Source organism: Coturnix japonica, chromosome 6 (assembly GCF_001577835.2).
Source record: "Coturnix japonica isolate 7356 chromosome 6, Coturnix japonica 2.1, whole genome shotgun sequence".
NCBI lineage: Eukaryota > Metazoa > Chordata > Aves > Galliformes > Phasianidae > Coturnix > Coturnix japonica.
In genome coordinates this window covers 13489552-13509797 of record NC_029521.1, presented here as the reverse complement: position 1 = coordinate 13509797, position 20246 = coordinate 13489552, and the positions used below count along the sequence as shown (strand labels likewise).

At 42.2% G+C, this 20246-nt stretch overlaps 2 protein-coding genes across 7 annotated transcripts in view; both read left to right on the top strand.

The window, feature by feature from the left end:
• SEC24C (SEC24 homolog C, COPII coat complex component) overlaps positions 1-11484 on the top strand; it is a 93621-nt gene extending 82137 nt beyond the window's left edge. For all 5 annotated transcript variants that reach the window (XM_032445587.1, XM_015866505.2, XM_015866506.2 and 2 more), the window contains 15 exons: positions 826-964; positions 1855-1970; positions 3023-3147; positions 3380-3571; positions 4593-4686; positions 5861-5977; positions 6442-6612; positions 6968-7064; positions 7363-7508; positions 7992-8130; positions 8562-8680; positions 9001-9180; positions 9839-10030; positions 10453-10542; positions 10959-11484. In XM_032445587.1, coding sequence (XP_032301478.1) covers positions 826-964; positions 1855-1970; positions 3023-3147; positions 3380-3571; positions 4593-4686; positions 5861-5977; positions 6442-6612; positions 6968-7064; positions 7363-7508; positions 7992-8130; positions 8562-8680; positions 9001-9180; positions 9839-10030; positions 10453-10542; positions 10959-11099 — 2058 coding nt within the window. In that variant the 3' untranslated portion in view covers positions 11100-11484. The remainder of the gene's footprint in view (positions 1-825; positions 965-1854; positions 1971-3022; positions 3148-3379; positions 3572-4592; positions 4687-5860; positions 5978-6441; positions 6613-6967; positions 7065-7362; positions 7509-7991; positions 8131-8561; positions 8681-9000; positions 9181-9838; positions 10031-10452; positions 10543-10958) is intronic.
• A 1030-nt stretch (positions 11485-12514) lies between these two features.
• FUT11 (fucosyltransferase 11) lies at positions 12515-19756 on the top strand. Of its 2 annotated transcripts, XR_001556063.1 has the most exons (4): positions 12515-14313; positions 15111-15736; positions 16571-16667; positions 19087-19199. XR_001556063.1 is itself a non-coding variant. In XM_015866516.1 (3 exons), the coding sequence occupies exons 1-3, from the start codon at positions 13573-13575 to the stop codon at positions 19232-19234; spliced, it is 1515 nt and encodes a 504-aa protein (XP_015722002.1). In that variant the 5' UTR covers positions 12515-13572; the 3' UTR covers positions 19235-19756. The 2 variants fall into 2 exon arrangements, 1 of the variants encoding a protein (XP_015722002.1); XM_015866516.1 differs by lacking the exon at positions 16571-16667 and having other exon boundaries at positions 19087-19756.
• The last annotated feature ends 490 nt before the right edge of the window (positions 19757-20246 follow it).

The window sequence follows — 20246 nt, the reverse complement described above, 5'->3', positions numbered from 1 at the left end:
TTTTGAAAGGTGTGGTGAACTGTGAATGCAGATCATAGCTTCCAGAATTCGTCAGTCGTTCTACAGGGAGTCTTCCTCATTTTGAGACTGAGAAGCTGCAGAAGTTGCCAAACATCTTAATCTGTTTGACCACAAATGCATTGTTTTGTAGGTAATAGTTTAAAAATGGTTCGCTCCACAGTTTTAAAGGACTTGCTGTATAGTAGGGTCAGGGCAAACAGAACTGATGGATATGTTTCAGTTCATGGTGATCTTCAAGAACAAGTGTGATCAGTTTAAGTTTGTGAAGTTAATCTAGATGCTTGAAAATCTTAAATATGTGGAATGCAGTGACTAAGTTTTGTTTTTTTTTTAATCTTGCTCTTTACAAGGGGGAAATAGAAGAGGTAGAGAGTGAGGTTTAAAGAACAAAAAGTAAAAAATGAAATAAAATTGTGCTTAATTCTGTGGGGTTATCACAGCTGTTACTTGCATGGCTTCAGTCTTCTGTGTTCATTTGAGATCCATCCATGCTATGCTGTGTGGCAGTCCTGCTCTTCAAGCAAGCTACTATATAAGGTAGTGCAGCAGCATGCAGCAATACTTGTTTGTGTCAAAGTGGGATAGCCCATTAGTGACTGCAGCCCACGAGGGAACTGCTGTGTTGAGAGCTTGGATTAAGAAACATTTTTTAAATACTTGTTCAGGCTTCCTCTGTGTTCTCTCCTGCAGCTGCTGAAATGCTAAATCCTGTACAATGTACAGGGTAATTGTTGTAAGCTCTGCAGTATGTGTGGTCAATTTTATTTGTAATCATCTGTCTTTTTATTTTTCCTGTTTGCACAGACCCTTCCTTATTTGGTAGACCATGGAGAATCTGGTCCTGTCCGATGCAATAGGTGCAAGGCCTACATGTGCCCTTTCATGCAGTTTATTGAGGGCGGAAGGAGGTTCCAGTGCTGTTTCTGCAGCTGTGTCACTGAGGGTAAGGTTTCTTCTGAAAACCAGGCTCTGGGCACTACTGATCTTTGAACAAGATTCAAAGCAAGGAATCTTAATCGTGTTACAGTCATTTATAATGTATGCTGTGCTTTAATGTGTCCATTCTTGGGAAAACAACCACCAACCAAAGAAAAAAATATATTTTGTTCAATAGATGTTCAGTGCATAGTTCAGAAATGATGCTCAAATTAGGTAGATGCTTATGCGTTACAGCATTATAACTTCAAATTTGGAACACAAAGTACTTGTTGCATGATGTGTCATGTTTTGAGAAGTTATTTATGGTCTGGATTCATCTCCCAGACAGTAGGAAAAATTAGGAAGTTCTTTCTTTTTTCTTTTCTTCAAAGTCTCTTTAGACGTTCTTTGGAGGTGAGACTGCAGGTAGATCTGCTGTGGCTGGATAGGAGTGTTCAGTTCATGAGTATTTGTTGCTCTTCTCAATCAATATAAAACGTGTTTCCTCTTAAGCAAAAGTGGCTTTGTGCTGTTCACAAATCACTTTTATTCACTTTTTATTGCTTTTACAAGAGTGGCACTTTTTCCTTTGGATTTTTCTGAAGGATTTAGTCCAAAGAGCATGTTGCAGTGACCTCTCTGATATGAAATGTAAAATGAGAACATAACGGAGATTAAAGAGAAGCACAGTGGTGATTACACAATGTGCCAGTCTGTGCATAAGACAAACTAGACGCAGTTCATCTGTATCTGTTGGATTTAATAATGTTCTTAAATTAGAGCAATGATTCTTGCAATGCTTGCATATTAGCTAGTTTTCCTGGAGTTCTATCTGAACCAGCTGTTGTCACATTAGCTCTTTAGTGGCAGTGTTTATCGTGGTTACATCTCTGAAGTTGTTTTTTTTCCCCCCAGTGCCAGCTCACTACTTCCAGCATTTGGATCATACTGGAAAGCGAGTAGACTTCTATGATCGACCTGAGTTATCACTGGGTTCGTATGAGTTTCTGGCAACAGTTGACTACTGCAAGGTACATTATGTGTTTATTACTATGTTTTTGTTTTGCTTTTAAGTAAAAACTTACTATTATAGTCATGGAAAAGTTCTTTGTTGTAGTTGCTTCGGTCATTCGCATCTGGAGCCATATAAGCACTTACTGCTGGAATATGCTTTGTCACCATAGCAATTCTGCAGGAGAAAGTGTCTCTTGATAGTCTTTGGGGCATGACGAGAAGGTAAAAGAGGTTCAAGAAAAATGCAGTAGTGATCATATTATGTGCCACTCGGTACAGAAAATGAGCTTACCCTATTGAAATTAAAATTCAGCTTCAGCCGTGGTAGTTAAAAACACAAGAATAGGGTGGAAATGTGTTGTTAGAGCTACTTCATTTTTGACTGAAGACTTAAATCATAACTAACTTCTGAGTATGACAGGTTGTGTGTAGTGCATGTTAAAGCAACTTAAAACTATGATGAAAAATAGATGCCTAAATGTTGCAATTTTATGCTAGTTATCTTCTGATGCTTCAGGTTTAGTGAAAGAAAAATCCATTATGTTCCAATTAACAGCTTAAGAAACGTTTTTAAGTCAAATGAGATCTTCTGAAAATTGTGGTTTGCTTTTGTTTTATGTTTGTTCCTTTCAATATGGTTGGTAGACTTGAGAAAACTGTTCTCAAAGTAAACTTGATGTTTAAGTAGAAGGGGAAGGTTGCAGCTCTTGGAGGAAAATGTTTTGCTCTGTACTGAACAAATCATCTAGAACAAGTCCTAGACAAATTCCAGGGTCTTAAACTACAGGAGACGTTACTCTCTACTTTCACCATCTGTTCTCAGTTGAGGCTGGGCTGCAGTTCACTGAGCAAAATCTTTCAGGGACATGTAATGCTGGTCTGTTTCAAGCCTAGAGTGCTTACCCATCTTTGTTAGTTGGACAGGGATGGGGAAGTGATCTGAAAAACCAATTGCTTTTCACAAGTGGAATGTACATCAAAGTTATTAAAGTTTGGGCCAGCATCCATTTGTCCATGTTAAAGAGCTGTTAGATGAACTTAATGTGACTTCTTTTCCCCTGTTCCACAGAATAACAAGTTTCCCAGTCCACCTGCTTTCATTTTCATGATTGATGTGTCTTACAATGCTGTGAAGAGTGGCTTAGTGAGACTAATATGTGAAGAATTAAAGTCAATCCTAGATTATCTGCCCAGGTAAGGTACACTGGAATTTGTATCCAGTCCAAAAGGAGGAAGCTCACTTTCTCTCTTTTAAAAAAGGCCTGTGAAGCTGTTGTTCACAAAGAGATCAAGCAGGACATCTTTGAGTACTTTCTAGCTGAAACAGATTTCCTTCCTTTCATTTTTTCCTGATCCCTTACTGTGCTGTATTTTGTATAATTATTTCACTCACTGTCTACTTAGATATGAATTATGTCTCTTACAGGGAAGGCAACATGGAGGAGTCAGCCATTCGAGTAGGCTTTGTCACTTACAACAAAGTGTTGCACTTCTATAACGTGAAGAGCTCATTGGCACAGCCCCAAATGATGGTTGTCTCAGATGTGGCAGACATGTTTGTGCCACTCCTTGATGGCTTTCTGGTGAACGTGAATGAGTCCAGGACAGTAATTACCAGGTAACTGAAACTGAGTTTTGATGTGTGTATTAAATGTCTAATTTGGTAGATTCAGGTGTTGCATTTAAAAGTGTAATGTTCACTGATTCTTTCTACTGTTATACACCCAGACTCTATGTATTAGCTTCCTATACTGTTTCAGATTAAACTTGCAGGAGAAAACAGGACAATTCTTCAAGTAAGGCCATATTTGGCTTGTAGTCCAGCTTTACAGTGGGTGTATATAATGGAATTTGGAGCAGGTGGGTCCTTATGGGTAAACAAGCAAACTAAAGAAAACACACAACTAATATGATGCAGAGTGTAATTTGTAGGAATACTGAACAATTGTCTTTAAGGCAGCTGCCTGCGTAACTGTACAGTAAGACAACAGGTATTTCCAATTTTGGGTCTATGGACAAAATTAAATGAGCAGAATAGAGAAGATAAAATTTAGAAGGAAAGAAAAAGAAATTGGTGAAATTTTGGCAAACTAATATTAATTAAACTACGGTGCATTGTTAAATAGGTTTTGGGAACTAGACAGTGCGTGCTTTTTTTTTTAAAATAAAATTATAGCTGTATATTATGTAGTGCACTAACTAGAACAAAGACAAAGCTGTGTGTTAAACCAGTTAATCTTTCAGTAGTGCACAGATGTTGGCAAAGAGGTGCAAAGTGTTGCTAGACTTTCTTAAGAGTTTACTTAGCAGTATACACTGGAATATATTCAAAAAGCAAGAATACTTGTTGTTGGAGTTGTTGATATAGGCATCAGTTGAAGCTGCTGAGAAAGTCAGTGAGGGATAAGAAGGCATGAGTTCTTTTCCACAGCAAAGTAATGATGTACCAAATACTGGGAAGAATAAGTGTTTATGTACGTGTGTCTTTTTGTATATACAGGCATACACACACTTTATATATAGTTAGGGACACTTGTTTAAGCCATCTAGTCTCAATAGTTCACCAACAGCATCTCTGTGTGGCTTTACCATGTAAATATAATCTTCCTGCATTTTTCCTTTTTCTTGTTTTTTGCTAGCTTGCTCGACCAGATTCCAGAAATGTTTGCAGATACAAGAGAAACAGAAACTGTTTTTGGACCTGTGATCCAAGCAGGGCTGGAAGCGCTAAAGGTTAGTCAATGTGTTGTTGTGACAAATTGTTTTCTCTGCTCTGGAGTTCACGTTCAATACACTTCTAAGAAAAATCTGAAGGTTTTTCTAAGTCTTGTTGTTGTAAATGGACTTGCTATGTGTAGGGAGTACTTGGTTGTTAAAGAAGGTGCACATATCTCCAGTTCTGTGTAGTTGGCTCTTCTTTGCCTATCTTTTTAAAGCTTTTTTACACGAAGCACAAGAAATGTGGCATAACCTTGGTGACCTGGCTGCATTATTTTGCTTTTAACAGTTTCCAGAATCTACCAAAAAAACGCCATCCTTCCAAAATTAAAACCAGGTTCTGAGCTCTATCGCGTCTTATTTAGGTGTTCTGTAATGTAGTATCTTTCCAATGCTGTGCTTGAATTATAATCTTCAGTTAAAGGAAAGAAAGCAATCTATTGAAGTTACCCATACCAATGTGTTAACCCAGTAAACTTTTCCAAAACTCTTCTGTTTCAGTACTAGGTAACTGCACGTTTGAATTAACTCAGATTTGTTTGTAGTGATGAAGTTCGTTTCCTGTATAATTTCCCTCAGATCTGTTCTTACAGCTTTATTTGTCTGTTGTGAATGTTCTCAGAGTGTCCCCTATGCTCAGATTTGGTGACAGTTCTACAGTGAAGACACAGTCCTAACTACCAGTTGATTTCTCACATACTGTAATTGGCAGAGCAAATAACCTACTGAACTTTGGCTAATGATCATATGAGCTATTTATTTAAAACTATTTCTCAAAAGTCAGGCTACAAAATTACTTACTGTTTCTTTGACTTTTGTATTCCTACAAGCTCAGCAGCTGTAAATCAGAATAAACCGTTCTAACTCATTTGTGCAAAACCTTTTGTAGCTGCTTTGGAAAATTAAGACCTCTTTGTCTTGTAGCCAGTCCTTTTCTCCCTGCCATGGAACTAGCACAGGTCCAGAAGAACAGAAGTTTCATTTTCTGTAACTGATCTATGCTCCCTGTACTAGGTATCACTGATACAACCAATGATTACAGAGTCTGTGTGTCTGATGCACATAAACTTTCTGACATGAAGAAGTGAAGAAATAAAGATGCTTGTGTGTGTGTTCTTGAATCACATTTTCCCTGAAGATTTTCATTAAGTGCTTCTAACCTGAGCATCTTCACCCCTCTCTTTTGCAGGCAGCTGAGTGTGCTGGCAAGCTCTTCATTTTCCACACCTCTCTGCCCATTGCAGAGGCCCCAGGGAAGCTAAAGAACAGGGATGATAAGAAACTGATCAACACAGATAAGGAGAAGGTAATAATGACTTGCATGGTGCTTATGGTACAGTTATCCCATGTAAAGTACAATGTAGAAAATAAATCTGACATTTTGTTGAAAGACTGAGAAGTGGGAAGCATATAATGTAACCATCAAAGCTATTATCTTTCTACATTATGCTTTTATCTTCTGCTCAAGCAGAGATATGTAGTCAGCTCTGGTATGAGAAGAAAAGGTATGTCCTAGTTTCTTATACAGGATAAAATACTATAAGTGTGCTAAAGTAAACAGAATTCAGGATTAAAGCAATGTGTAAAATAGTTTTCGTGACATTTCACTGTTTTTCAAAGGCAGAGTTAGGGAGACTTTTATATAATCCTGATTTTCTTTAAGTGAGATGTAGTGTAATGTTTTTGACTGTGATTATAATCCCACTCTTGTTTGGTTGTTTGTTTTTATAACCACAAACTTTTGATCTTGTCTCTGACTTCCTTTCTTAGACTTTGTTTCAACCTCAGACAAGCTTCTACAACAATTTGGCCAAGGACTGTGTAGCCCAGGGCTGTTGTGTGGATCTGTTCCTGTTTCCAAACCAGTATTTGGATGTGGCAACATTAGGTGTAGTAACTTATCAGACAGGAGGCTCCATTTATAAGTATGCATATTTTCAGGTAAGAGCCCCACTGAGTCAGGTGGATACTTGGACTGAATAAAAGTTACTGCTCAGTTTCCAGTTCTTTGTGATGTAAACCATAGTAAAGAATAAATTTAAGTAACACTATCTCCAAAGCAGTGCAAGATTCTCACCAAAAGGATTGTTAGCTTTGCCTTTATGCAAAGAATATACTAAGAGCAACAAGCTATTCTGTTAACTTCTAGCATGATATTATAGCGGTAGGGCTATAAGTGTTGACTGATTTTTCAAGTACTACTGTGAGTGATACCTGTGTAAAATTACTTTGTAATTTATGAAGCAGCTCTGATTTATGATTTATGGTGAAACTTGATTTATTGATCATGTTTTAGCTTGAGGCAGACCAAGATAGGTTCCTGAATGACTTGAGGAGAGATGTCCAGAAAGAAGTGGGATTTGATGCTGTGATGAGAGTACGTACAAGCACAGGTGGGTGTTAGCATGAGTAAGTAAGCGTAAATAAATTGACCACTTGAAGTATGCCATATGGGAAGTAACAGTTTTTGTCCTTATTTAAAACTACCTGAAGCTATGCTATGCAAAAAGTTCTCTTAAAGCTTTGGCATTTTAAGCATTTTGAAGAATGAAAAAAGATTCTTGCTGAAGTCTCTCGAGATAATTTGTTTTCCTGGTGCTGGGATGTTCAGGATTCCGGAGGCTGTCTTGTTATTCTGATGAAAAGTGTGACTGATTTATTTATGTACTTTTTTGTATCTTCCATTTGTAGGCATTCGAGCAACTGACTTTTTTGGAGCTTTTTATATGAGCAATACAACTGATGTAGAGATGGCAGGTTTGGACTGCGACAAAACAATCACAGTTGAATTCAAGCATGATGACAAACTGAGTGAAGACAGTGGTGCGCTCCTCCAGGTGAGGTGGAGGGCAGAAGGCTTGCTAGAAAGAGGAAGGGAACTAATTCACAGTTGTTATCAGAAGTGAGCCAAGGCCAGAATCAAAGCCTAAGTGGGTAGTGTGCCAATTGAATAAGATAGTTTTTTGCTTTGAAACTGATGATCCCTCAAGGAACTGTTCATTGTTTCTATCCCATTACTGTACCCCTAACCTTTTGGAATACATGGTCTTAGGATGACCTCAAAAGTGTCAATCCACAGTCTCTTTTCCAAGGCACGATTCTATGGTTAAAAACATTTGCCACTTGTTATCTTTCATTGATGCTGATTGTTAGCTGATTGTTAACAGGTGCTTTTAGCTTACTGTGCAAATTCTCTACATAATTTTCTTGCTTGTTAAAGCATCCGAGTCCTATTTTTTAATGAAATATGTTCAAGCTCTGCCTAACTTATTGTAACATTACCTCATTTTGCTATACCCTGGTGTTCTTGTCTTATACAGTGTGCTCTGCTATATACAAGCTGTGCAGGACAGCGACGACTCCGAATTCACAACCTCTCACTGAACTGTTGTACACAGCTTGCTGACCTCTATCGAAATTGCGAGACAGACACGCTTATAAATTACTTGGCTAAATATGGTAAGAAAGATATGTTGAGAAGAATCATAGCCTTTAACTGCTGTTCAAATGCCGGTTGTCATTCTTGTTCAGTCTTGAATTAAGTGTCAGGTGGCAACATTGATACTGCAGTCACTTAGGAGAAAGATCACAAAACTGATGATAGTATTGTTGCTTAGGACAAGAGCTTCAGATAGAAGATGTAGGCCTATCAGTCCTACAAATTGCTATCTGTATTTTTGGAGCTTTGTATCAAAAACTGTCTGAATTCATAATTTTATTTTTGGACCACTTGTCCAAAAACGTGTTTCAATCATCTGTACATGGACTATTCCCAAACTATAAACAACAGTTGTTTAGATTTACTCTGTGGAAATGGTGTTGGTTTTTCTTTTAACTGTTAGTCAGCAGTCACTTCATAGCTGTCTCATATATTTCTTCTTTTTCTGCAGCATATCGTGGAGTTCTGAGTAGTCCAGTAAAGGCCGTACGAGATTCACTGATAAATCAGTGTGCCCAGATTCTAGCTTGCTATCGAAAAAACTGTGCTAGTCCATCTTCTGCTGGCCAGGTAACTTAATTTGAATCATGGACTCAAATACTAAAATGTGATTTTAGCTGATTCTTTGGTATTTTACCTATTCAAAAATAAAAGTAGAGAGACTACAATTGAAACTACAGTTGAGAGTGGCTTGTTGGACATCTTGCTGAAGCTCAGAAAGCACTGCCTGCTCCAGTTATGTTACTTCTGCAGGTCTATATTATGTATAGATTGTCAGTTTTTATTTTCACATCTGTACCACACTGTTGGTTCTCTCTAGCCTTGTTTTGTCAGGCGTAAGCTTACTCAGCAAGAGAGCTGAACATCTTGTGTATGTTTGTGACTTGTAGCTGATTCTTCCTGAATGCATGAAGCTGCTTCCTGTGTACTTGAATTGTGTGTTGAAGAGTGACGTCCTTCAGCCTGGTCCAGAGGTCACAACAGATGACCGTGCCTACATTCGTCAGTTAGTCACATCCATGGATGTGGCGGAAACAAATGTTTTCTTTTATCCCAGGCTTTTGCCCCTGGTGAGTAATTTGAGTCTTTCTTAACACTTGAGATTTGCTGTTGTCTTGATTCATCCTGATGACAGGCATTTGTATTTTATCGATGGAAAGACAGTTGAGAGCTATTTGGGATCTGCATCCGTTGAGATACTTCAGTTAATTTCACTCAGTGATAGGTGCATTTCTGCATCTAGGGAATTTGTTGAGGGACTTGTTCTGAGCTGTGAGCATGTAACCAGTGGCATGGAAGAATCTTTTAAATCTGTGGTAACTATTTGTGGGTTTTTCTGGTTGTTTTTTTTTTTTAATTTTAAGGCTTTTTGTATTCTTGCTGTAATTTTAATTGTTGCAGGGAAACAACTCTTACTATTCTCACTTTCCAGTATTGTAGTTGCTGAGATAACACTAAGTAGCAATTACATTCATGCTCCAGGAAGCACTATTGAAACTACAGATTACTTTAGGAGCAACTTCTGTTTTCTTTTGTTAACCAGTAGTCTCTTATCAGTGTCATGTTCAGTAAGAAACCTAGTCAAGAAAGATGAGACTTCAGTCACAGCTATTGCACCTGTTGTTGTAAACATTAAAAAAACACTAAGCTCTTGTGGCAGAAATTTTCAGGACTTCTTAAAATGTTTTTGTTTAATAACCGTGATTTCTTTTCTTCACTCTAAAACAGACCAAAGTAGATGTTGACAGTGACTCCTTACCGGCAGCAATCCGAAACTCAGAGGAGCGTCTCTCCAAGGGTGACATATACCTGCTGGAGAATGGGCTGAACATCTTTTTGTGGGTGGGAGTGAACGTGCAGCAAGGCCTGATCCAGAACCTCTTTGGAGTGTCTTCCTTCAGTCAGATTAGCAACACCTTGGTGAGCTGGATGGCAGTGTGGGAGATGCTGTCTGTGATCATTGCCCAGTAGTTGAAACATTAAGAAAGTAAAATGAAAATAGTTTTAACTCCTTTGTGTTAGTAACAATGAGAGGCATGGGTGTGGGAAACTAGTGGGGACATTTAGTCTGAGCATGTAGACTTCTTTTTGCTTAGCTTAATTTGGCAAGCTACATTGCCATTGGTGATAAGAACAGCTGATACGTAAATGGAGCAATTATTGATCTTTAGTTTTGATACCATGTGATATTTTCTTAAGTAGCTAAAGTCAAAGAAATTGTGACAGTAAATACGTTTGTAATGTTAAATAATATGCCAGTGCTGCTGTGTTGCTGTTTTGTTTTTTTAATGTTGCAATATTTCTTCATCTGACTAATAGTGGTTGAATATCTTTCATTCCAGAGTACCCTGCCTGTCTTGGAAAACCCCTTTTCAAGGAAAGTACGGTCTATTATTGACATGCTTCACTTGCAGAGATCCCGATACATGAAGGTAAAAGTGCTGATCCTTATTCATAGCTCCTATTTGCCTTCTCTTCTATTCCTAGCAAAGCAGGTGATACTAATCCAGTTCATCTAATGCTGAACACAATCCTACATCTGTGATTCAAACATTCACGTTTTTTCAAGGATCTGAAAAGAAAGCAATCTGATATTAGTTCTAGCATGCATGCTCACCATAGTTTTAAAGCTAATGTTGTTCAATCTAATTATACTTCTCCACAAACCACATATGTGGAGTTTTCTTTCTAAATATGAGTGAGACTTAACCCAGCACGAGAATGAAAGTGGAAGCAGAGAAGCTCTGTTTGCTATGTTTCTAGACGTCTTGATTGTATTTTGAGCTGTCTATCTTCTGTTTTTTCCCAAGAGCATGAAGTGCACTAACTATCATGTTTTTGTTTGTAGTTAATAATTGTGAAGCAAGAAGATAAGCTGGAAATGCTCTTCAAACATTTTCTGGTGGAGGATAAGAGCCTGACTGGGGGGGCTTCCTACGTGGACTTCCTGTGTCACATGCACAAAGAGATTCGGCAGCTACTGAGCTAGAGGAGGGAGTGGTGCTGGAACTCAGCAGTGACATTTCAGTCTTCTCTAATGGTCTGATCAGAAGGTCCAGCGCCCTCAAGAAGGACAAGATAGAAATCTGTACAATTCCATAATTTTTAATACACATGATATAAGCAGAAATCCTTTCAACCTCTCCTGGTCCCGTGCGAGAGATGAATTCTTTTTCCTGGTGAGGGCTGAAAAAAAAAAGAAAATAAGGGCCTTTGATACCAGGTCTTTTACTTGTATCTAAATTGTTTCCTGTGCTTGGCAGGAGTTCATCCCCCAGCCCATGCTCGCTAATCCCGTTGTAATGAATGTAGGTTTTTTTTCAGTTCACTGTACATGATTCAACATTGGGTGAAAAAGCGATAACTTCAAAATTTCTAGTAGTTGCTGTGTGTTTGTATGGGCGCGTGTGCATGCTCTTGGTGTAAAGAGGATGCGCAGGTTGGGAGGGCAAGAGGCAGGTCTGGTGATGGGAGCTGGAGCAGCCAAACGTTTCCTTTGTCTTTGTAGAGGAAAACATGACATTGCAGAGCACAAATGTATTTGTCTGAACCAGAAATCTTCCAAAAAGAAAAAAAAAAAAGCATAGAAAGCCAGTAGGCAGCAGGACAAATTTATTTCTGCCATCTTCCCTGTACTGTTAGTTGCCCTGCAGATGTGTACTGGAGGAAGCAATAGTTCAGTAAGTAACCAGCAGCAGCTTCTGAACAGCACAGGGGTAGAGTCAGTGCTTCTTATTGGTGTGAGCGGTGATTCCTTTCTCATTTCACAGCCCTGTGATAATATCCTACTCAGTCCATGTTCTGCGGCCACTCTGCTGCAGAGTTCACCTTGTCTATCCAGATGGCAGTGACAGCAAAATCCTCTTAAAGTTGAGCAGAAAATACTTGTTACGAGGTGATCTGGGGCTGTGTGGGAGCCAGGTGATAAGGAAGCGGCCACTTTCAACTGTATTGTTGTGATTCATAGCAGACAAGCAGGAGTATGAGTTGTACTGACCCAAACTGAGACAGAGCTTTGTACCCTGGATTACAAGGAACTGGGGACAAAAGCTGAGGTTTAGACTGCCCTGTATTAGGTATTGCAAGTACCTGATTGCAGTTACTGGGAAGAGTTTTGGCCGTAGGGAAGGTTCATCACTGAATGTTTATACCCTCTCTCCATTCTACCTACTGCTCAGCATGCACAAAGCCTTTTTATCAGCCTGTTTGTTAAACTGAAATACCTCAGACGTTTGAGTCCATCTGCGTCGGTCACTCGGCCACTCCATCCTGCTGGGGTGGCTGAGAAGACTCCTGTGAGGAAGGAGCAGTGCAAATCACATTCAGAATTCTAAGGGCTTTGATTCTTCACTTTGGGAAGGAGGATTGTGTAGTACTTGGAGCACTTAACAGGTGTTCTTAAACTTCCCTGCAGTTGGAGCACTACGAGGGGGAGGAAAAACTGGGGGTGGTTTGAGGAGCTGTTGTGTGGGCGTGTTGCTTCACAGAAAGGTCCTTATCAGGATCAGAAAAATACCCGGCTGTGCTTTTAGTTCCTTATCCTGTAGCCTGTATCTAAGTCCATTTTTCTTACGATGCTGCTGATTTGTCTTCCCTCCCATCACTACATAGAGAAGGGAGTATGGAGGAACTCTGACAAAGTAGCTGACACAACCTTCCTTGTTTTTGTATGGCCGTGGCTGATGTTTTACTCCATGCGTTGCCTCCAACCAAAAGAGCTCGAGGATTTTTAACCAGAAGGGGACAAACTTCGCAGGAATATAAGGCTCAGCAACCACGAATTGCCACAGATACTAATTTCTAGTGTTAATACTGAGGGGCGCGGGGGGGGGAGGGTTGGAAATGAGATCATAAATGAACCTTTCATTTTCTTCACTTGTTTTTTTTTTTGTTTGTTTTTTTTTTTTCCAATGCATCTTTTAATTTGTAAAGAAATAAAAATATATTAAGATGTATTTTATGTCATTGTTAGTAAATAAAACACTGCTTATTTTTCCAAACCCTGTATTTTGCGGGAGGGAGGAGAAGGGAGGAAGGGCTGCGGTCTGCCCGAGCGCTTCTCAACCTCTAAGAGCAGCTTTGATCCGTTTCTTCATTGTGAGCGGCAGCCAAAAGGTGCTGTTCCATCTCAGTGAGGGTTTTTATTTCAGAGCAGCTCTGTAAGGAGCTCTGTAACGACAGCCCCAGGCGTCATTTCATGCTGGTGCAGGAGAGCAGCTACACGCGAGTTGTATTCAGAAGCAGCAGCTGTGCCCGGGCAGGAGCCCTGCAGTGTGGGGCAGTTCGGAGCCGAGCTCGGCCCGCACGAAGCTCCGCTGTTGGAAGATCCGCGTTCCCGTCCCGTAACAGCGCAGACACGCGCTGCTCCCGGCTCTGCCTCCTCACTCAGCGCCGCCCTGGGGCGGGGCGGGCTCGGCCGTTTCGTGGCGTTGTGGCGGCGGGTGCGGGCCCATCTGCGGGGCATGGGCGGCGGCAGGCCGGGCGCGGCGCGGCGGGGTCCCGCTTGTCTGTGGGTGACGCTGGCGCTGGCGTGGGGAGCGGGGAGCCCAGCGGCAGCGGGGGAAGGAGACGGAGACGGAGAGCCCGGCCCGGGGCACGGGGCGGCGCCGTGCGGGGCGGAGGGCTGGGAGCGGGCCGCAGAACCGCCGGGCCCGGCCTTCGTGGCCGCGGCGTCGTACCGCGGTCCGGGCAACAACGACACGCGGAGCAACAAGGCGCTGCCCATCGTGCTGTGGTGGAGCGGCAGCCTGTTCCCGCACTTCCCGGGCGACACGGAGCGCATCGACTGCCCGCGGGGCTCCTGCCTCGTCACGCGCAGCCGCCGCGCGGCCCGGCACCGCCGCACCAAGGCCATCATCTTCTACGGCACCGACTTCCGAGCCTACGAGGCGCCGCTGCCCCGGCTGCCCCACCAGACGTGGGCGCTGTTCCACGAGGAGTCCCCCATGAACAACTACCTCCTGTCGCACCCGCCCGGCATCCGCCTCTTCAACTACACCGCCACGTTCCGCCGCGAGTCGCACTACCCGCTGACGCTGCAGTGGCTGCCCGGCCCCGGGTACCTGCGGGGCCCGGCGCTGCCCCTGGCCGACAAGGACGCGTGGCGGCGGCGGGGCTACGGCCCGGTGCTCTACATGCAGTCACACTGCGACGTGCCCTCGGACCGGGACCGCTACGTGCGGGAGCTCATGAAGTACATCCAGGTGGGTGAGATCCAGGAGGAGCCGGGCCCGCCCGGCCGGGCCGCTCCGTTAACGGGGTGTGTTTGTCCTCGTTTTTAGCCCAGCCGTGAGTCGTAACGGACACGGAGACCAGCTGCATGCCTCCCACCGTGCGGTCCACGTAGATGTCGGGCATGCTGCTGTTGGCCGGCTTGCGATCGGCACAAAGTTGTGCTAAGCCCGCGTAGATCTTGTGGACTCAGTGCTGCTGGAGTCTCTGGAGCTTTAGGTGAGCGGGAGTCCATTGGTGAGCATTGCTCCCACTTATAGGAACGGGTGTGCGATGGCCAGTTTGCTGTGTTTAGAGAGTTGTGCCTTGTCTGCCTTGTGGTGAGGCCCTGCTGTGCCTGTGGTGGTTGGCTCTGCTTGGGCACTGCCTGCACAGGGCAGCTTCGCACACTGAAACAGCGCTGCTTCTTTGGAGCTGAAACAGATTTAGTGCTTCCTTCTCTTAAAACCTAAGGGACAGTCAGCAGGGGAAATCTTAGAAACATCTGAGTTGGTTCTGCTGTTTCTATTAGTGATTAATTTCTTACGCAAGTTGATCATTTGTTCAGTAACAAAGCAGAGACAAAATCATTTTAGAAACCTGCCTCTATATTGTCAAAGCACAAAGCAAATAAGGAAATAAGGAGTCATCTGAATGGAATGAAGTCGGAGTGATGTGAGGCTCAACTGGGGTAGTCAGGAACTGATTAAAGTTAGGAGTTTTAGGAGGACTGTGAGCTCCGGGCAAAAAGATCACTTTGTAAAGATGACTTGTCTTGGTTATTTGATAGGTTGACTCCTATGGGAAATGCCTGCATAACCGTGAGCTTCCCAGCGAGCGGCTGAGAGACACTGCGACAGCCACTGCAGAAGATCCCGAATTCATGGCTTTTATCGCCAGGTACAAGTTCCACCTGGCCCTGGAGAATGCCATTTGCAATGACTACATGACAGAGAAGCTGTGGCGTCCGATGCATTTGGGTGCTGTCCCGGTGTACCGAGGCTCCCCAGCTGTGCGGGACTGGATGCCAAACAACCACTCCATCATTCTTATCGATGACTTTGACAGCCCCCAAGAGCTGGCAAAGTATCTTGATTTCCTCGACAAGAATGGAGAGGAATATATGAAGTACCTGGAGTATAAAAACACTGATGGAATAAAAAACCAGTTCTTGCTAAAGAGCTTGGAGACGCGGGAGTGGGGTGTGAATGACATGACTTTGCCCAATTACCTGAATGGCTTCGAGTGTTTCATCTGCGACAGGGAGAACGCCCGGGTCAGAGCGGAGCAGGAACACAAAAAGTCTCATGGGAAAACTCCAGCTCCCGCCCCTCACGTGGCTCATTTCCAGCACATGGGATGCCCTATGCCTACCCCTGGGTTTGGAAGTATCGAAGACCTCCCTGCAGAGGACAGGTAATTTACCAGTACAAGACTTTGAAGCAGAGAAGCTTTGAATAATAGTAGCTGTAGTTTGTAATGATGTTTGATACTTAAAGCATCCATTAATACGTCTCCAGTTCTACTCTATGTTGCGCCTTGTTGGTGCTATGGCAGTTCTGCTAATGTTGTGTAATGCTGAGGCTGAAGAAAAGCCTTGGTGCTGGTTAGTGGCCTGAGAGACCCATAATAGTATCTGCCACTGTTGCAGTGTTGCCTGTCAGACAGGGCACCAATACCATGGCAGCCAATTTGGCAGGGAGAAAAAGGTTCTGGTTCTCTCTTCATGGTATATTTATTCCTTAGTGTTTGTACAGACTTGGTACAAAACAAGTCAGTGTTTGGGTTCCCAGACTTCGAGTTTTGCCAAGGACAGTGTTTGAAGTAGCAGCTGTTGGATGGGAGGGTTGTTGCAGTTCATAGAACTTGTGTGCTCTTTGTAGTTCATATTGCTGGCGTAACATACTGGGATTCCTCTGTGTTTGGCGCTGCTCTCTGCACGGTCCACAACAATTTCTTTTTAGGCAAATTCAGATGCATCCAATTGTGAGCCATCAGACAACAACTGCAGCATTGCAGTGTGCTGGTGTTAGTCCTGCTGTAGGATTAATGAAAATACTGAGATCTGATGCGCTGGCCAGAAAGGAGTTGTGAGTGTACTCTGTCATAGCTTATATTGCTTTAGAGCTTTCTTAATTTCCTAGACTGAGGCCTTGAATACATAGGAGAGTTAAAATGTTAGAGGAAACAGAGTTGAAAATGTAAATGTTCAAGTACTCCATAGCCTAAAACTGAGTTCTGTGTCTTTAGGATATCGCTACTCCACAAAACTTTTGATGTTTGTCGCTAAGAAGCATTTGTCATGATACAATTAATTCTCGTGTTGACTAACTGAAAAGTTATGCTGGTATGTAAAACAGACCTGTAAATGACTCTGTAATCCGTTGCTTTCTTGAGGTTGATTGCTTTATCAGACCCGATAGCAAAATGTGCTTTTCCCTTATCACGTGCTCTGCTGTATTCTTGTCTTTTCTTCTTCATAAACTTTCTTGTACTTGAGCAGTAGGTGGCAGTAGAGAAGCAACTTTGAAGGCAAAGCATGGGGCGCCTGTGGCACTTAATGCACTTTATAATACTCCAGCTTCCCGGGCAGGGCTCACAAGCACAGAGTTTTGTAGAGATGGTGCATAGCCCAAACTACAGCTGCATGCCAGGGAAGTTTCTGTGTCTTGCTGAAATGTGGTGTGTTATTCACCCTCTGCTTTAGCTCTGAGTGTGCAGGTGAAGTCAGTCACTGTAACGTATAGAACTCTTGTCTGCTTTGTGCAGAAAACAGGGGCGTTGTGGTGCTCCTCGTGATGAAAACATGTTTGGTAGGAACTGGAATCTGCAATTATTCTTGCACTGGATTGTGGTGTCTCCATTCTCTCGCCTTTGTGAAGAGAAATGTTTTATTGCCATGAAGTCATTCCCCAAAGGTGGGGTTTTAATGGGATAAATGCAAGAAGACTCTGTCACAGCAGCTTTCCAGTTACCTGAACAGTTTTAATCTGTGGCAGCGTGTATTTGTTCATTTATTTATTTCCCTTTAATCTTTTCAAGAAAAGAAAAGCCAGTGAGCATTTGGTAAAGGAAGATCTTGAAATTGTCATGGTTTTACCAGTTCCATTTAATGCAGATATCGCAGTTTATTTAGGATGGGGAAGAACAGTTGAGAGATGTATTAGATTTGCCACAGGCACAGAGCAAGGTGTTTCTTGCAATAGAAGTGAGTAACCAGCTGGGATCAAAGGTGGATCCTTAGCTCATGGTCGTAATGTTCCAGGTTTATGTAGTTGGTAGTTTCAGGAGATTTCTGTAATTGTGTTCATCCTGGTGTTCCACTTATTGTCCGACTTACAGAATCAGAGTGCATCTTGTTTCGTCAATTACAGTAAGAAACAGTAAGAGCAGTATGAAAAGAAAAATACAAAAGCATTTGTATTTAATGTGCTTGACAAAGCATTCGTTTGAATACTGGGATTTCTCTTAGCGCTGTGATAGAATTCAGCCACAGAACAGTCACCTTCTGTTGCCCGCTGCCTCTTGGCCTGGTGCCTGGCTGAGGTACTCACTAATGGGTGCCCTTACTCAGTGCTGCAAAAAACGTGTAACTCACATTGGCGCTCCTTGAGCAAAGGTTAATGAATTGAGTGGTGGAGCAGAATGGTCTCACAGTGTGTCCAAGTGCTTCATTTTACAAAGGAACCTCTAGACAGATGTTTTTGTATGTAAAAGTAAGCCTCTGTGATCCTTCATATTGTAATCAGTGTTAACAGGTTAATGCTGAGGTCTCGGCAGGATTGTCCCACCAAGGATGGTTCTGTTAACTACAAAAAACAAATTCTCATGGAATACAAGCTTTATGCTGCTTCAAGATGGAAGTGCTTGCGACGTGTTCTGCATTTCATCTGCTCTTCCTGGAATAGTGGCTGAGGTCTGCTTCTGGGCAATGCAGTCATGCTTTAATGTATGGTGTCCAGAGTGAATGTCAAAGCGCTGTGCTTCTGTCTGTGAGGGAGAAGCATCCAAGGGAGCATGTTCTGTACAGAACTTGTGCTGGTTTAATGGGGCTGGGTAGCAGCTGTAGTAGAGATAATCAGTCTGTCAGGAAGGAAGGATAGTTGTTACTAGCTGAACAAATTGTTACCACACCTCAATGCAACAGAAATGAGAGATATAGTCTGCCTTTATGTGAATGGGAAGGGAACTGGCGTGTTGTCTGCGCAATAAGAATTGCATTGAAAATGATCTGGAGGAAAAGAGTTGAGCTGGTTGGGGGATGTCAGGATTGCTCTCTCTTGTGCATTAGCTGTATTTGTACTGACTAACAGGAATTCTGCAGCTGTTTAATGGGTTGTCTGAAAAGATGAATACCTTGATATCTATAGCACACATTCTGGCCATGGAAGGCTACTCTTAATGCCGTATGAGGACTGCAGGATTTTATTTTAATAGAAGGTTTTATTCTTAACAATTGTTGACTTAGTCTCTGGCTAATGCTGGCCACACGCTGATGTTTCTAAAATGTTCTGAAGCTAATAGTAAGTTTGATTTCCATAGGGATTTTTAATAGCAAGTTACTTCAAGTGGCTTGGAGTACAATGGCACAGTAACAACATACATTGTCATATGACCATCCCTGGAACTGTTTTCCTCTTAGTTGAAGGGGAAAAGCAAATATTAATGCTATTACAGCTGCAGACACATATGTGTCTTTTTTGTTGTTTTTTTTTTTTTTTTTCTTTATTTTAATGATGTCTCTTTTTTTTCTTCATTTGTTTCAGTTGGAAAGAGATGTGGCTTCAGGACTATTGGCAAAGCCTTGATCAGGGTGAGGCCCTCACTGCTATGATTCATCACAATGAGTCACATCAGGGAAGATTTTGGGATTATATGCATGAGATTTTTCTCAAGAGGACCAGGCAACACTGATCCATCTCTGTAAGAGCTTGGTTTGGAAATTGCCTTGAAAGTTGTGACTGAGAATTCTTACTTCTCTCCAAATGTTTGCCTTGAAATAGAAGAAGCTCTCGCAGACTGTTTTTCTGGTGTGTGAAGGGGGTGATTCTCTGTTGCAGTTTCAGCAGCGGAGATGTCAGCAACTGCTTATATCTGAATTTCAGCTCTGTGCTGTGAAGCCCCTCCTGACATGCAGGTGTCAACATGTGGGGCAAAAGAGAATTCTGCATTTGGTATCGCTTCCCTGTGGCTTCCTTCATTTCAGAGGAACATGTTTCAGACTCTGCTCAAATGCCCTAAGTTATTTTGGGAACTTTTTTATATCCAAAATGCTTGGTTTTTTTTATACTTCACCACTTATTCTTCTCATTAAGTTATACTTTTACCTGATATTAACAAATAGCTTTTCCAGTGAATGAATTCCAGAAGACTATTATCTGTGGAGAGCAGCTGTGCCTTATGAAATTGCAATAAAGTCTCTTCTCTCCATGTAAATGTGCCTCAAACGTTCCTCCTTCTCAGGGTAACTGGGCAGCTATAGGCAGGTCACTTACTCTCTGCCTCATTTTCCTCTTACACTCACTTTCCAGGTGACACATACAAATGGGACAAGAGTCTAAATTGTTTAATTCACAACTCTGAAGCAGATGTTTGGCAACAGAGTATCACTTGGTATTGTGCAGAACCGGGGTAGAATGAGCAGCTTTGTTTCTTTTAAGTCTCTGTAAAATCTAAAAACCCAGCAACAATCTTGACTAATTTATTTCTCTTTCATGTGATCCAAAGGCCTTTGATTTATTCTTCTTGAGCATCTGCATCTTTCTGCAAGGACAAATACATTTTAATGGTGGTGCTTTTCCAGTGCTCCCTCCAGTTTGGAGACAAACCTTGCAGTCTTTCTGTGCTGATATGGGTGATCAGAATGGGGAGCACAGAGGTGGTTTTGTGCCTGTACCTTAATGCAGTAGGATGCTGTGAGATGATT

Coding starts and splice junctions, on each gene's coding strand:
- FUT11 (XM_015866516.1), top strand. CDS start 13,573: ATGGGCGGCGGCAGGCCGGGCGCGGCGCGGCGGGGTCCCGCTTGTCTG. Junction 14,314..15,110: donor AGCTCATGAAGTACATCCAG/GTGGGTGAGATC, acceptor GTTATTTGATAG/GTTGACTCCTATGGGAAATG. Junction 15,737..19,086: donor GACCTCCCTGCAGAGGACAG/GTAATTTACCAG, acceptor CATTTGTTTCAG/TTGGAAAGAGATGTGGCTTC.